At 50.1% G+C, this 12,156-nt stretch overlaps 1 protein-coding gene across 6 annotated transcripts in view; it reads right to left on the bottom strand.

The window, feature by feature from the left end:
• MVB12B (multivesicular body subunit 12B) overlaps positions 1 to 12,156 on the bottom strand; it is a 65,218-nt gene that overhangs the window by 38,381 nt on the left and 14,681 nt on the right. For all 6 annotated transcript variants that reach the window (XR_012765837.1, XM_075439075.1, XM_075439074.1 and 3 more), the window contains 3 exons: positions 10,883 to 10,979; positions 7,685 to 7,814; positions 7,267 to 7,389 (listed from right to left, as the gene is read on the bottom strand). Coding sequence is in view for 5 of the 6 variants with exons in the window: in XM_075439075.1 (XP_075295190.1) it covers positions 7,267 to 7,389; positions 7,685 to 7,814; positions 10,883 to 10,979 (350 nt within the window). In the remaining variant the exon portion in view is untranslated. The remainder of the gene's footprint in view (positions 1 to 7,266; positions 7,390 to 7,684; positions 7,815 to 10,882; positions 10,980 to 12,156) is intronic.

Genomic DNA, 12,156 nt, shown 5'->3' with positions numbered 1-12,156 from the left:
CAGCCGCGGGGACCCGCGACACCTCCCCTGCAAACCTCCTAAACAAATACCCCGCATAAAGACTCACTGGGGAAGAGCACGTTGTCAGCACTTTGCCAGTAATAAATAATGACAGTCCAAACACTTTACTAAAAGCAATAAACTCAAGAAGTGTTTTGGAAAATGGTGAAAGTGATTGATTTAAAGAAGGAAATATCTGAACACAACCACATGCACTTCAGGGTGAAAGCATGGATTACAAATCAACAGTGGCAGAGATCATATTAAACAGCAGACAACACACAAGTTTTAGGGAAAAAACACTCAATTCCCCTGCAGGGCTTATTTAACAACTGAGTATATAGCTCCCTTGAATGAATACCTTCAGTTTGTACTTAATGACCCTCCACTATACCCTAAAGAAAATACGCCTCCAGGAATATTACTATACCAGGAACAAGGCTCTATAAAGAAAAATGACTCTAAGGATATCGAACCCTCTTCACTCAGAGCACTCCCCAAATTTTTCAATGCATCCTCAAAACCAGCTAAATCAAACTTCTAACTACAGTTAACATCTCTCTCTCTGCTGCAAGGGATTCTTGTGCCTGGAAACCACTCGTATTGTTTAAACATTTTTTCCTAATCATCATTTTCTAGCACTAAAACACACTGCACGGTGACCAATTTTTGCACGTCTTCATCCAGCTGAGTTGGATGCAAGCCATACGTATGGTCAGTGCAGTTTCATAACAAATTCCTTATGGGAAACAGACTCTGGGTAAATGCATGCCAGCACCCCTGACACTCTCAAACCAACCATCATGTTCAGATTTGCACAGCGTACACGCATCACGGACATTTCATCCTTCAACTCTGCTTCTTACCAGACCCACTGGAAAGGGTCTATGGAAACACTTCCTCCAAGCTTCAACTTATTGTTTCAATCTCATTGCTTTTTTTATCCATAGCTACTGTGATGGGAACTCAGTCCTTGTACCACCCTTGGCCTCTTGTAGCGTACACATTTTAAAAACTAGGTATGTTGTGCTGTATTTCATGACACAAGAGATTTGGGCATTCAAGCCAAATAATATGTTTTATTAGTTGTAAGTCAGAAGGCAGTTTTACTTTAGAGCTCTTTTGATGAAACAGATTAGAAAACACAACTCCATCAAGAAGAAAGCACTTTGTAGAAAGGATCAGACTGTCGGAGATCCCACTGGCAACGTTTCTCAGAGCAGTTTCCAGCCAAATCAGAAACATCTATACTGAGGTACTCCTTATCTGGTACAATTTGGTTCAGATGAGGGACTAAGGTAGATCCCCACCACTCTGCAAAAGCATCCTGGCTGTCAGGCTACCAGGTGTCTGCCTCTGGTCCACGGCAGCTTTCTGAAGTCTTGGCTTTGTTTCCCAGCAGAGCAGAAAAGCAATGAAACCCTGGAACCTGTTCCTCTACAGACTCTCCATTAAATCAATTTGAAATGTCTTAAAAAATCAAAGACAGTTATTTCTAACTAATACTGTTGCTACTTAAAAAATAGGGAAGGTAAGAGGCTTCCCCCTTGCCTTCAATTAACCCACTGCACAGAGCAAGACTGGTTTATCACCAGAGCGAGCCCAGGTCTCCACCACACAGGCTTGCCCGTGCTGCTTTATTAGCTGCCGCCTATTGCACATCGTCGGCCTCCAGCAGAAAGCCACACACTGATCACTCCCAAGCTTACACGACAAAGTTCAAACACCACTAATAAATCAATTTGAAAAATCAGACTTCTCTGCCTAGAAAGGAAACCCTTACATTCCCTAACATCAAACTCCACTGGGAGCAGAGGAACAGGAGCAAATAATTTCCCTTTCCTAAGGAGGGGTAGCTTAACTATTTAAAAGGCAATTGGGAGCACGGGAGGAAAATTTACACCTCCTGCTCTTATTTCAGGGGTTTAAGTAGGGTAGCTTTTACCTTCTTATCCAAACCAGAGCAGCGCTTCCCCGGTGCAATACTCCTGGCAGATCAGTGTGTGGAAAGCTGAGTGCCCAGTGGCACCGGCCGGCTGTGCTCGGAGCAGGCACGTGGGCAGGGAGGGAGCGAGGGCTGGCAGCCAGGCTGCAGACCCGCAGCTGCGACGGGTGGGAGCTGCATGCAGCGCCAGCGAGCTGGTTCTGCACCTCGCCAGCCATGCGGGTCAGGCAGGAGGTACAAGCACAACAGCCGTGTGCTGGGACCCAGCTCCGGCACGGCGCGCAGCCCCTCTCTGCCTGCAGAAGCCCGGGCGCCTGGGGAGGAGGCAGGCAGCAGGGAGAGGCACACACGCTGCTCGGTTCCTGGGCATCACTGCCGGGCTGGGGCAGAGCACAGCGGGGCCAGCACGGGGTCCGGGGGCTCTGCTGCTGCCGCAGGGGCCGGCAGCCCCTCCGGCCGGGCCTCACCTCCAGCACCAGCACCGGGTGCCTTGCCTGCCGCAGCGGACACTCCGCACCGCCCAGGGAGGCCTTGCCTGGCTCCCCGCACCGCAGTGGGCTGCCACACTCCAGCTCGCCCCACACTCGCTGCCCGCAGACTCAGGCCAGCCCGGCCGCGTCGCCTCACTAACCCGGAGAGAGCCGTGCCCTCTCGATCCGGCTGGCTCGTGCCAGCCTCGGCTGGCCCCACCGCTGTGCGCGCTGGCAGCGTGCCGCTCTTGGGGAAGTGGCCACCCCTCTGCCGACCCCCTCTCCGTCTGGCTCCGCAGACTGGTGTCTCCTTCTGCCAGTCCCCACGATGGCTCACGCCTGGCTGCACCAGGAGCCCCACGTGCGAGAAGCCCAACGGAGCTGCTCGGCGTTCCCAGGACAGCAGCTTCCTCGCCGATGGCCTCCCCGGGCCGGGCGTCCCACCGGCTCAGCCACCTCTCCTGGTCTCCAGGCACGCTTCGAGGCGCGGCACGCAGGGCCAACACTGCCCTGCTCACCCACGTGCCTTCCTGGTCAGCCTGGATCACGAGCAAGCGACTCGTGGCTCTGCCTCTGGGATGGCAGCGGGCATCAAGAGCCTGACCGAGAGCTTCAGCTCGAGCTTACACCCGCCCCAGGACTGGCCTGCCCCGTCCCCTGCCCTGCCTCTGCGGTTCTCCACCAGAACATCCCCAGAGACCTGCCACAGGCACCCCAGGAGGCAGCTGGAGGAGTTCTGCCCTTCCTAACCGAAACGCTGAGTGCCCAGCCACGCTGACGCATGATATGCGTACAAGCGGGTTGCAGCAAGATCCTCCTTCTCCCCGGTAAGCCATTAACCTTCCAGATGACAGCCCTGCAAACTAAATGACTGAACGATTCCCAGGGTCAGCACGAATCTACATTTTCAAAACCTGACATCAACAAGTAAAAGTTGTGACTGAATCCCAGTCTCTCCGAGAGGAAGATTAAACGCCTGTGACACATCATCTGCAATCAGAGTGCTCCATTTCCCAAAGTATCCGTCACAGATTGATAACATCCACGCAAAAAGTTAAGCGCAATTATGTCTGTCACTGTAAAACACACTTCAGCAGCACTGACTGACATCTTGCTTGCAGCTGACAAATTGAGAGGGCTGTTGGGACGACAGTGCTGGCGACTCCTGCAGCACCTCGGGAAGGGATGTGATGGAACCACAGCAGCCACACGGGCTCACAGAGTACCACGGCTGTGACGGAGCCAGGGCGTAGGCAGCCACAAGACAAAATGGTTCCAGGTTGGCCCTGCGTGCATTCACTGAAGTCAGAGACTTGCTCCCAGAAGGCTGGAAGTGGACTTGAAGAGGAGAACGTCACACAGACCCTGCTCTAGCCTACTCCAGAGAGCTCGAGGCATGGAGGGGCTGAGCCCCACGACACTGCTCAAATGCCCGCAAAGTGTACTTTTCTCCAGGTCCCCAGCCCGTGCACTGGCAATTGCTGATCCACCGGCTGGGTGAAGCAAAGGTCTGCAAAGGGCCAGGTGAGATACCTATTCCTAGCACCTTTCGGGGGAGAATTAGCGATGTCACCACCCAGCACCAGAGAGTGCAGGCCTGGAACACAGAGCAGAGGTGCTGAGGAAAGCCACGTTAAACCCCCACTGGTGACGACGCCAACAAAAGCGGTTCTGTAGTAGCAGCCTTCTAGGATGGGAAACTGCGAGCGCATTTCTCCAGGCTGCCATTAGTGCCAAGAAGCTGTCGCAGAATTTGGAGAGAAAAGACAGTAAAGCGGCGTGATGCCTTGCACAATGGCACGGCTGTGCTCCACAGCACAGCACGCCAGCCTCACCGGGATGCGCGAGGGCTGCCGCTAGAGACCATTAAGCCAGATGCCTGCAGTAGGAAACACCAAGGAGAAGAAATGGCTGAAAAATAACATATGCAGTCCAGCATGAATATCAAACAAAGCCTCCCCTTGTGCAGTTCTGACTGCGAGCTGTAACCCCGCAACGCGAGCAGCAGAAGCGGCACTGCAAGCTGCGCAGGGTCAAACTTCTGACACATGACAAAACCCTGGTGTGCTGCCATCCACTGCCACCAGCAGCTTACGTCACGGATGAGAGCAGGAAATGTGGCTGGTGCAGAAATAAACATCTCCCACAGTAAAAAGTCCTTCCATTTATGAAGGTTTGGCTGTGCAGAAGGTCACTGGTGTGTTTTACTGTTTTAGTTTATATCCAGTGTTAGCAATTGTTCCGAAGCACCCAAGCACAGCCTCTTGATTTAAAATTATTTTATAATGCTAGACAGCAACCGAAGAGAATAGCTTAAATATCTGACCAGCCTAATGGCAGAATCTCCACAGCACTCTATTCCGCACTGCCCGCTGATTTTCTCTTAGCGCTCACAGCAACATCAGAGTAACTCGCTGCTGTTCCTGTCAGGATGTATCCACATGGAATAAAACAGCAGACTGGCTACCAGTGTAATCTCATCTCTCTACGGTGACGTAAAAATAAGAGGTTACTTGTGACTACAATCTTCCACAAACATTAAGTGTTGAGTAACTTACCACATTGCTGATAAAGTATTAGAAAAGGCTTTCAAGTAGTATGTGTTCCCTCTAATAATGAAATATTTGCAGGATGCACCTTTATATACATTTCTAGTTCTTAAAAAATATATTGGATAATAAATAATCAGAGTGAAAAAACAGACATGAAAGATGCTTTGAATGATCAGGCTGGTGGTGTAAAAGTTACCTGTAAATCACGCACGGGGCATGAGAGTGGAGCTGGCTACAGACAGGTGGTTTTTACTAGGAGGCATTAATGTAACATTCAATTATTCCACTGCATACTGGCTGTTTTAACTCAGCCAAATTAGAATACATTTTATATTGACTATTTTGACATTTGCTTTATTTGGCAAGTAAAACAAAACTGATCCAATTTCCTTGCAGCCATTGTAAACCATAAACTGTACAACAAGAGGTTATAAAATATATAAGCCTTGTAAACACTTCTTTTCAGACCGTCGCTGATGCTCTGAGCTCTAATTCTGGCCCTGTTCCCAACAGCTCTGACGCTGCTCTGCAGCCTTCCCTGCTCAGCCGTAAAGTGACCCTTCCACACTTAGTGATTAAGGACCATCCTTGACATTATCTTGCTATGATAATTTTTTCTCTTTATTGTGGAAATCTGCCCAGGCAGGAATTTCTTGCAGACAGAAAATGAAGATCTGTGCTCTAAAAATCAAGACATCTTTTTCTCTGATCTTGTGTGGCCTGTGCTAGCATGTAGCTTATGTCCAGTGGAGCTTCAAAACAACATCTCAGCTCCCAGTGGGACAGGCTGAAATCTCCAGAAGACTGCTGGCTTTTCATGTCTTTTGTCTCCGTCTCTGTTTGAGAAGCAGGACAGCATCTCTGCCTGCAGCACACCTGACAGTACAGGACAGCAAGCACTGTGCCACAGCATGGCAGGCAACCGAGCTGATTTGAGACAGCCAGCATGGCTTCACCAAGTGCAAGTCCTGCCTGACCAGCCTTCTATGATGGAGTGACTACATTAGTGGACAAGGGAAGAGCTACGGATGTCATCTATCAGGACTTCTGTAAGGCGTTTGATACAGTCCCCCACAAAATCCTTCTCTCTAAACTGGAGAGCTACAGATTTGACATGCGGACTGTTCGGTGGATAGGGAACTGGTTGGATGGTTGCATCCAGAGAGTAGTGGTCAACAGCTCAATGTTCAGGTGGAGAATGGTGAGAAATGGTGTCCCTCAGGGGTCTGTACTGGGACCAGTACTGTTTAACATCTTCATCAATGACATAGAGGGATCGAGTGCACCCTCAGTAAGCTCGCAGATGACACCAAGCTGAGTGGTGCGGTCGACACACCTGAGGGACGGGATGCCATCCAGAGGGACCTGGGTGAGCTGGAGAGGTGGGCCCATGGGAACCTCATGAGGTTCAACAAGGCCAAGTGCAAGATTCCTGCACCTGGGCTGGGGCAACCCCGGTATCACTATAGTCTGGGGAATGAAGGGATGGAGAGGAGCCCTGCCCAGAAGGACCTGAGGGTACTGCTGGATGAAAAGCTGGACATGACCTGGCAATGAGCGCTGGCAGCCATACCCTTGGCTGCATCCCCAGCAGAGCGGGCAGCAGGGTGAGGGAGGGGATTCTGCCCCTCTGCCCCGCTCTGCTGAGACCCCCCGGGAGCCCTGCGTCCAGCTCTGGAGCCCTCAGTACAGGGCAGACCTGGAGCTGTGGGAGCGGGGCCAGAGGAGGCCCCAGCAATGATCCGAGGGCTGGAGCCCCTCTGCTGGGAGGAAAGGCTGGGAGAGCTGGGGCTGCTCAGCCTGGGGAAGGGAAGGCTGCGGGGAGACCTTAGAGCAGTTGCCAGTGCTTAAAGGGGGCCTGTAGGAAGGATGGGGACAGGCTTTTTAGCAGGGCCTGCAGCGACAGGACAAGCGGTGATGGCTTTAAACCGAAAGAGGGAGATTCAGACTGGACAGAAGGAAGAAGTGTTTTACACTGAGGGTGGTGAGGTCCTGGCACAGGTTGCCCAGAGAGGTGGTGGCTGCCCCATCCCTGGGAACATCCAAGGCCAGGTTGGACGGGGCTCTGAGCAACCTGATCTGGTTGAAGATGTCCCTGCTCACAGCAGGGGGTAGGACTAGACAGTGTTTAAAGGTCCCTTCCAACCCAAATTATTCTGTGACTCCATTCTACAATTCTCTCAGATCATGGCACGTAACCATTCTAATGTGGTACCCTGGTCTTGATTCCAACAGGCAAGGTTAGTAACAACAGACCATGCAGCATGTAACAGAAGGGGCTGGAAAGCAGAAAACTTACTTTGGCAGGTTAGGAGCTGGTGTTGAAGATGGTACTTGGGAAGGAGGAGTTTCAGGCTGTGAAGATTCATGGTTGCGTGGAACTCTGCCCATCCGGTACCAAATGCCCATGTTGTTCAACTCCCTGTGTTATCAATACAGAAGACATTAAAGCTACAAGCAAATGCCGCACAAGTATCAGGCACTGATGTGTTTCACCAACACCTTGCTTAGTAAGAACCAGTCTACTTGGGGAAAAAAAAAAGGGGGGGGTAGTTAATTCCTACATCAAACTCAGTAACACTTGTACTGATGCAGACTTCTCTAATGACAAGCTTCAGCTCTTACAAACTACTACTTAGTAATTATAGGAAAACAGAGTGCTTAGCCTCAGTACAATTGAATTTATAACAACAGCTTCTGGAGCAAGGGATACTTACCCTATGAAGGTGTACTGAGGAGGGGCTTGTTTAGATCTACCCAGGATTCGGATATCACAGATCGCTGCCTCTGTAGAATCTCGAGGGATGAATTTAATGCACAGCCTCTTCTTTCTGAAAGCTATTTCTTCTGCAAAAACAACCCAGGACACAGGGTGGTTTTTATGCAAGATTAGGGTATAAATGCTATTTATTGTCTCTCCAGATATTAGGCAGATAATTATGTTAGGAATGGAGCCAAAGAACAGATCTACGTCATCAAACCAGAGAGTGCAGTGCCATTCAGTGACTGGAGAAATCTTCTATCAGGAGTTCTCTGCACTCTGTGTGAGATTTGTTATTAGGCACTGCGATAAACCAATACTCCCTACCACCTTCTGCAGAGAAGATAAGACATCACGTATGCCACAGAGTACTGCACCACAGAACAGAAATGGGAGGTGATTTTTCCACTTCCACATACTTCTCACATTTGCCTTCTCTTTCCAGGGTAATGTTTGCCTTACCAGTCTGGATAGTCCTATCTAAATATTCCTCCCACAGGCATCGCCTCTAGGAACATACCCGGATGCTGCTGACACAGCCGGTCATTTTGTTCTGCCAAGTGCTTCCAAACAGCCGACGAAACCGTGAGGAGGAGCAGGCAGAAAACCCAACTGCCATGCAGAGGGGCTAACAACAAAGCCGTCTGCCCAGCTCTCAGGCATCCTAAGTGTTACTGACCTCTCCTGACTCAGTCAGCAGGCACTGAAACGATACTCCCACCGTGTTTGCCCTGGTATCTTTGTAGGGATAACCCTCATTTACAAAGCGTTAATTGCTAGGACCTCTTACGAGGCAACTGTGCTGCACTGACCTGTGCTCAGAGGGTGGATGCATGCTGCATGCAGCTTTCTTGCTATGCATTGCAGAGCAACTTCACTTGTTTCCATGTTATCCACCACGAAAAACCTCCAGCCCATCAGGGTTCAGGCTTATCTGTAGAATGAACTCGGGTACACGCACGCTGTCTGCATGCAGACACAATGCACCCCCAGCTACGGGTCAGCTGCATGACGGCGGGTGGTACTGGCACACAGACACAGCTTTGCCGTGCTTGGAAACCACAGCTCTGTCTCGCCCTGAAGAGTCTGTGAGAGTCTCAACGTGAGCACGATGAGGTTTCTCTTTGTGAACGCAGGCACTTCAAAGACATGACAGAAGTCTATCGACAAACTGAAAATCTCAAGCGCAAACACTGAATGAAAAACCTGGAAACAACCAACAACTACAAACAAGTGCCTGCGAAATAAAAACCCTTCAGTTTAATATGAATAAATACCCTCCAGCTTAAAAATATGCTCTCACTTCAACAGATGGCAAGCAGCCCTGTCTCTACAGGCCCCTCCAGTTTCGTAATCCGCACCTTGGAGAAAGCAATCCATCCCCGCCTCTGAAATTTGCTGTCACACCGCACCAATAAACGTGCAGACAGCGCGAGGTGTGTCACAACACAGCATCTGTGCATGCAGCTTCGCAGTTACAGTGCTGCTTTGTAGAGATGTTAAATACCTGTATCCCTGAAGTCTAGTCTTCTCTTGCTTTGGAAAATGAGGGATTTTATCTGAAGTGCCTAGAACTGATTTTAGGAGCCCAGGGTTTAAGGGTTCCACATTTGAAAATTTTCTCAGAACCTAGTAAGGAGTACTATATTTAGTACAGCTACTACCAGTCAACTGTCACTTAGAGAAGAGCACAGAAACACGTACAACCACAAATTTAACTGAACTAAACCAGTGGCTCTTATTTGGCTTTCACAGTAAGTACAAAGCTGACTATTTGCTTTTGTCTTTGGTCTCTTTCACACTTGGCTAGAGTCTGCAGTCTTTAGCACACTTGGTTTAGGAGCTGGATTCGTTAATTACACATGCTTAATGAGAGTTAATTTTAAGTAAACGTAGTATAAATAGTCAGTCGGAATGTGTTTATTCATGCTAACGGAGGCAGGGATATGCACCGCTTCGTTAATACAGACAGTGCCTCCGCTTTAAGGGTTGTGTGAGTTGCAATCCAATGCATTTTGAACTAATTACAAAGTCCCCTTCCACCTTTCCACCAGGACTTTCACAAAAATTACAGCAGCACACAGTTAAGTGTCCAGCGCTCCCAAGGGCGAGCAGGATAAGCCAACGACTCTCCCCTACGCCACGCGTGCCCACGAACTCTCCAGGGAAAAGGGATGACCCAGGGGAACGGGAAATCGGCTGCAGAGCCTTTCACTTCTAGGTCACGGGTTCAAACCAGAAGCAGGTCAGCAGTGACTGAAAAACCATCCTCATCTGCTGCAGACTCAGATGAATTATTCCCTGCAAAGCAGGCTCACACTATTCCTTTCTGCTCACAACTAGGCTGGATTTCATTACTGATGAGCAGCGGCACCAGCCCTGCCCTTGCGCAGCAGCTGCAGGCTCAGCACCAGCGCACGGTGTGCTGCAGCCTCCCACACTCAGCTCCCGGGGGGCTCGTCCCCGGCCTCCTCCGCGCTGCGAGCCCAGAGCGCTTGACGCCTGCTGCAGAGCAACGTGCTGCGACCAGACGCGGCTCCAGCTGCCACTGCCATCAGTCTCGGGGGATCCGAATACGCTGTTCCGGAGGTGCTGGTTTAAATGTTGCAGCAAAGCCATTTCTGCCTTGCAGAGCGAGCATGATACTCTCCCTGGACATTCCACTTGTGCCTTCTCTCAGCAAGCGCAAACTCACCCCAGCATCCTCAGCACCACCTGCCACCGCACGGGCCTTTGTTTGCTCACAGAGGGAGTTGTAACGTCGGCGTGCACGAACCCAGCACCACATGCACATGTCCTTCCTTTCAGTACCCATCTGTGAACGTCCCTCAGCACAGCAGCTCTACTCCTGCTAGGCCTAGTCCACCCTCGCAAAATGAAAGAACTATTCCTTCTTGCCCCGGAGCTGCGCTGCGCTCTCAGGTGAGGTGGTGACCGCCAGGCAGCAGTATTAAAAAAGCCTGGAGAGTACAGGAAAACCGAAGGCTGTTTCATCGCAGTCCAGAGCGGTCTTCAAACATGCACATGTAACCGCAGAGAGCGGCAGTGCCGAGCATCCCTCTGCCCGGACGCAGCCCTCCACCGCCCAACCACACAGGTACCAGCAGAGCGGCTGCTCCCAAGGCACCGAGCTGAAGAACAGAGGCCAACTTACGTGTATCAGTGGTCTCCTGGATGGGGATGAAGCCCACGGGTAAAGTGTCCTTGATATCAATGAGCTTCATATCAACCAAGACGTTGCCTAAATGACTCTTTGGAGAGAGGAAAGAAACAGTTGACTATGTCAATGTCACCAAATTCAAACCAGGCTCTTCCCACCTGCTGAACACCAAGACGCCTTGTCGTTGGATCTGACCACCAACTGTAAAACCGGTAAGGAGACAGCAAGCCAACACGTGCAACAGTCTCTGCAGCAACTGCACGATGATTGCCTAGGAGATACTGGACAATTTTCAGTATTTACAGATCCTTATACATCATCCACTGCCACACTTCTGGATCCTTTGCAGCACAATTCAATTCCTCCCTTTGGAAACACAGCAGTTTAAAATATTGCCTCCACCAACTCATCTGCTACACAGGCCACCTTAGTTCTCACACACCCTATACCTACAATAGCAACATGAGATTTCCGTGACAGCAACAGCAGAAAGCATTACAGGAAGATGGTTCAGGCAGACGCAGCCAAAGCTATTACATGCATTAGCTAATTAGTACTGAATAGACATGGTTCTAGCTCCAAACACAGGCGCGCTCCAGAAAAGCAGGCCATTTGGAACGAAGAACTTCATTTGGAGTCCGTATGAATTCTGAACTGATGCCTCATCCTATTAATCAAGGCTTGAAGAGCTCAAAACACAATTCAGAATGACAGCCTCCACAATTGTTTAGAGACCAGATTTTCTTTGCAGTTCTCGTTAAAGCCAGCATTGCTGCCAATAATCTGGATTCATGTGTGGAAGAAAAACACACTTTTAAGTTATTGCACAGCCTTTACAAACAGAAATGCAATACAGAACAATTAAAATTCATCCTAAGCCATCAAACCATGTCAGTGTGTTCTGCTGTCACTGGCTGCTACATAACTCCTTCACTTCTTATCTGGCAGAGTATTTCAGGCAAACCTCCACTCTCCGATTATTACACTGAACTATTTTAAAAATATATTTAAATTTGCAGCCTCTGAAATAAGGGGAGACCAGTTCAGAGTCTGTTTTCTGAAGGTTCTGCATTTCACGGTCAGCTCCTCACGAGGAGGGGCCCCACGCCCGCAGCACTGTCCCACCACACACAAGCGTGGCACACGTCCCCGGCTCACGCGCAGCAGCCGAGGCCGGGCAGTCCCCACGCGCCTCGGTCCCCGCTTCGGCCAAGGCATCTCGGAGCGAGCAACGCTGGATGCTGCAAAGCTTGAATGTATCAGTTAAC

The sequence above is a fragment of the Opisthocomus hoazin genome, chromosome 19, assembly GCF_030867145.1.
Source record: "Opisthocomus hoazin isolate bOpiHoa1 chromosome 19, bOpiHoa1.hap1, whole genome shotgun sequence".
Taxonomy (NCBI): Eukaryota; Metazoa; Chordata; class Aves; order Opisthocomiformes; family Opisthocomidae; genus Opisthocomus; species Opisthocomus hoazin.
Note: the sequence above shows the minus strand (reverse complement) of the source record. Positions and strands in the feature narration are given on the sequence as shown.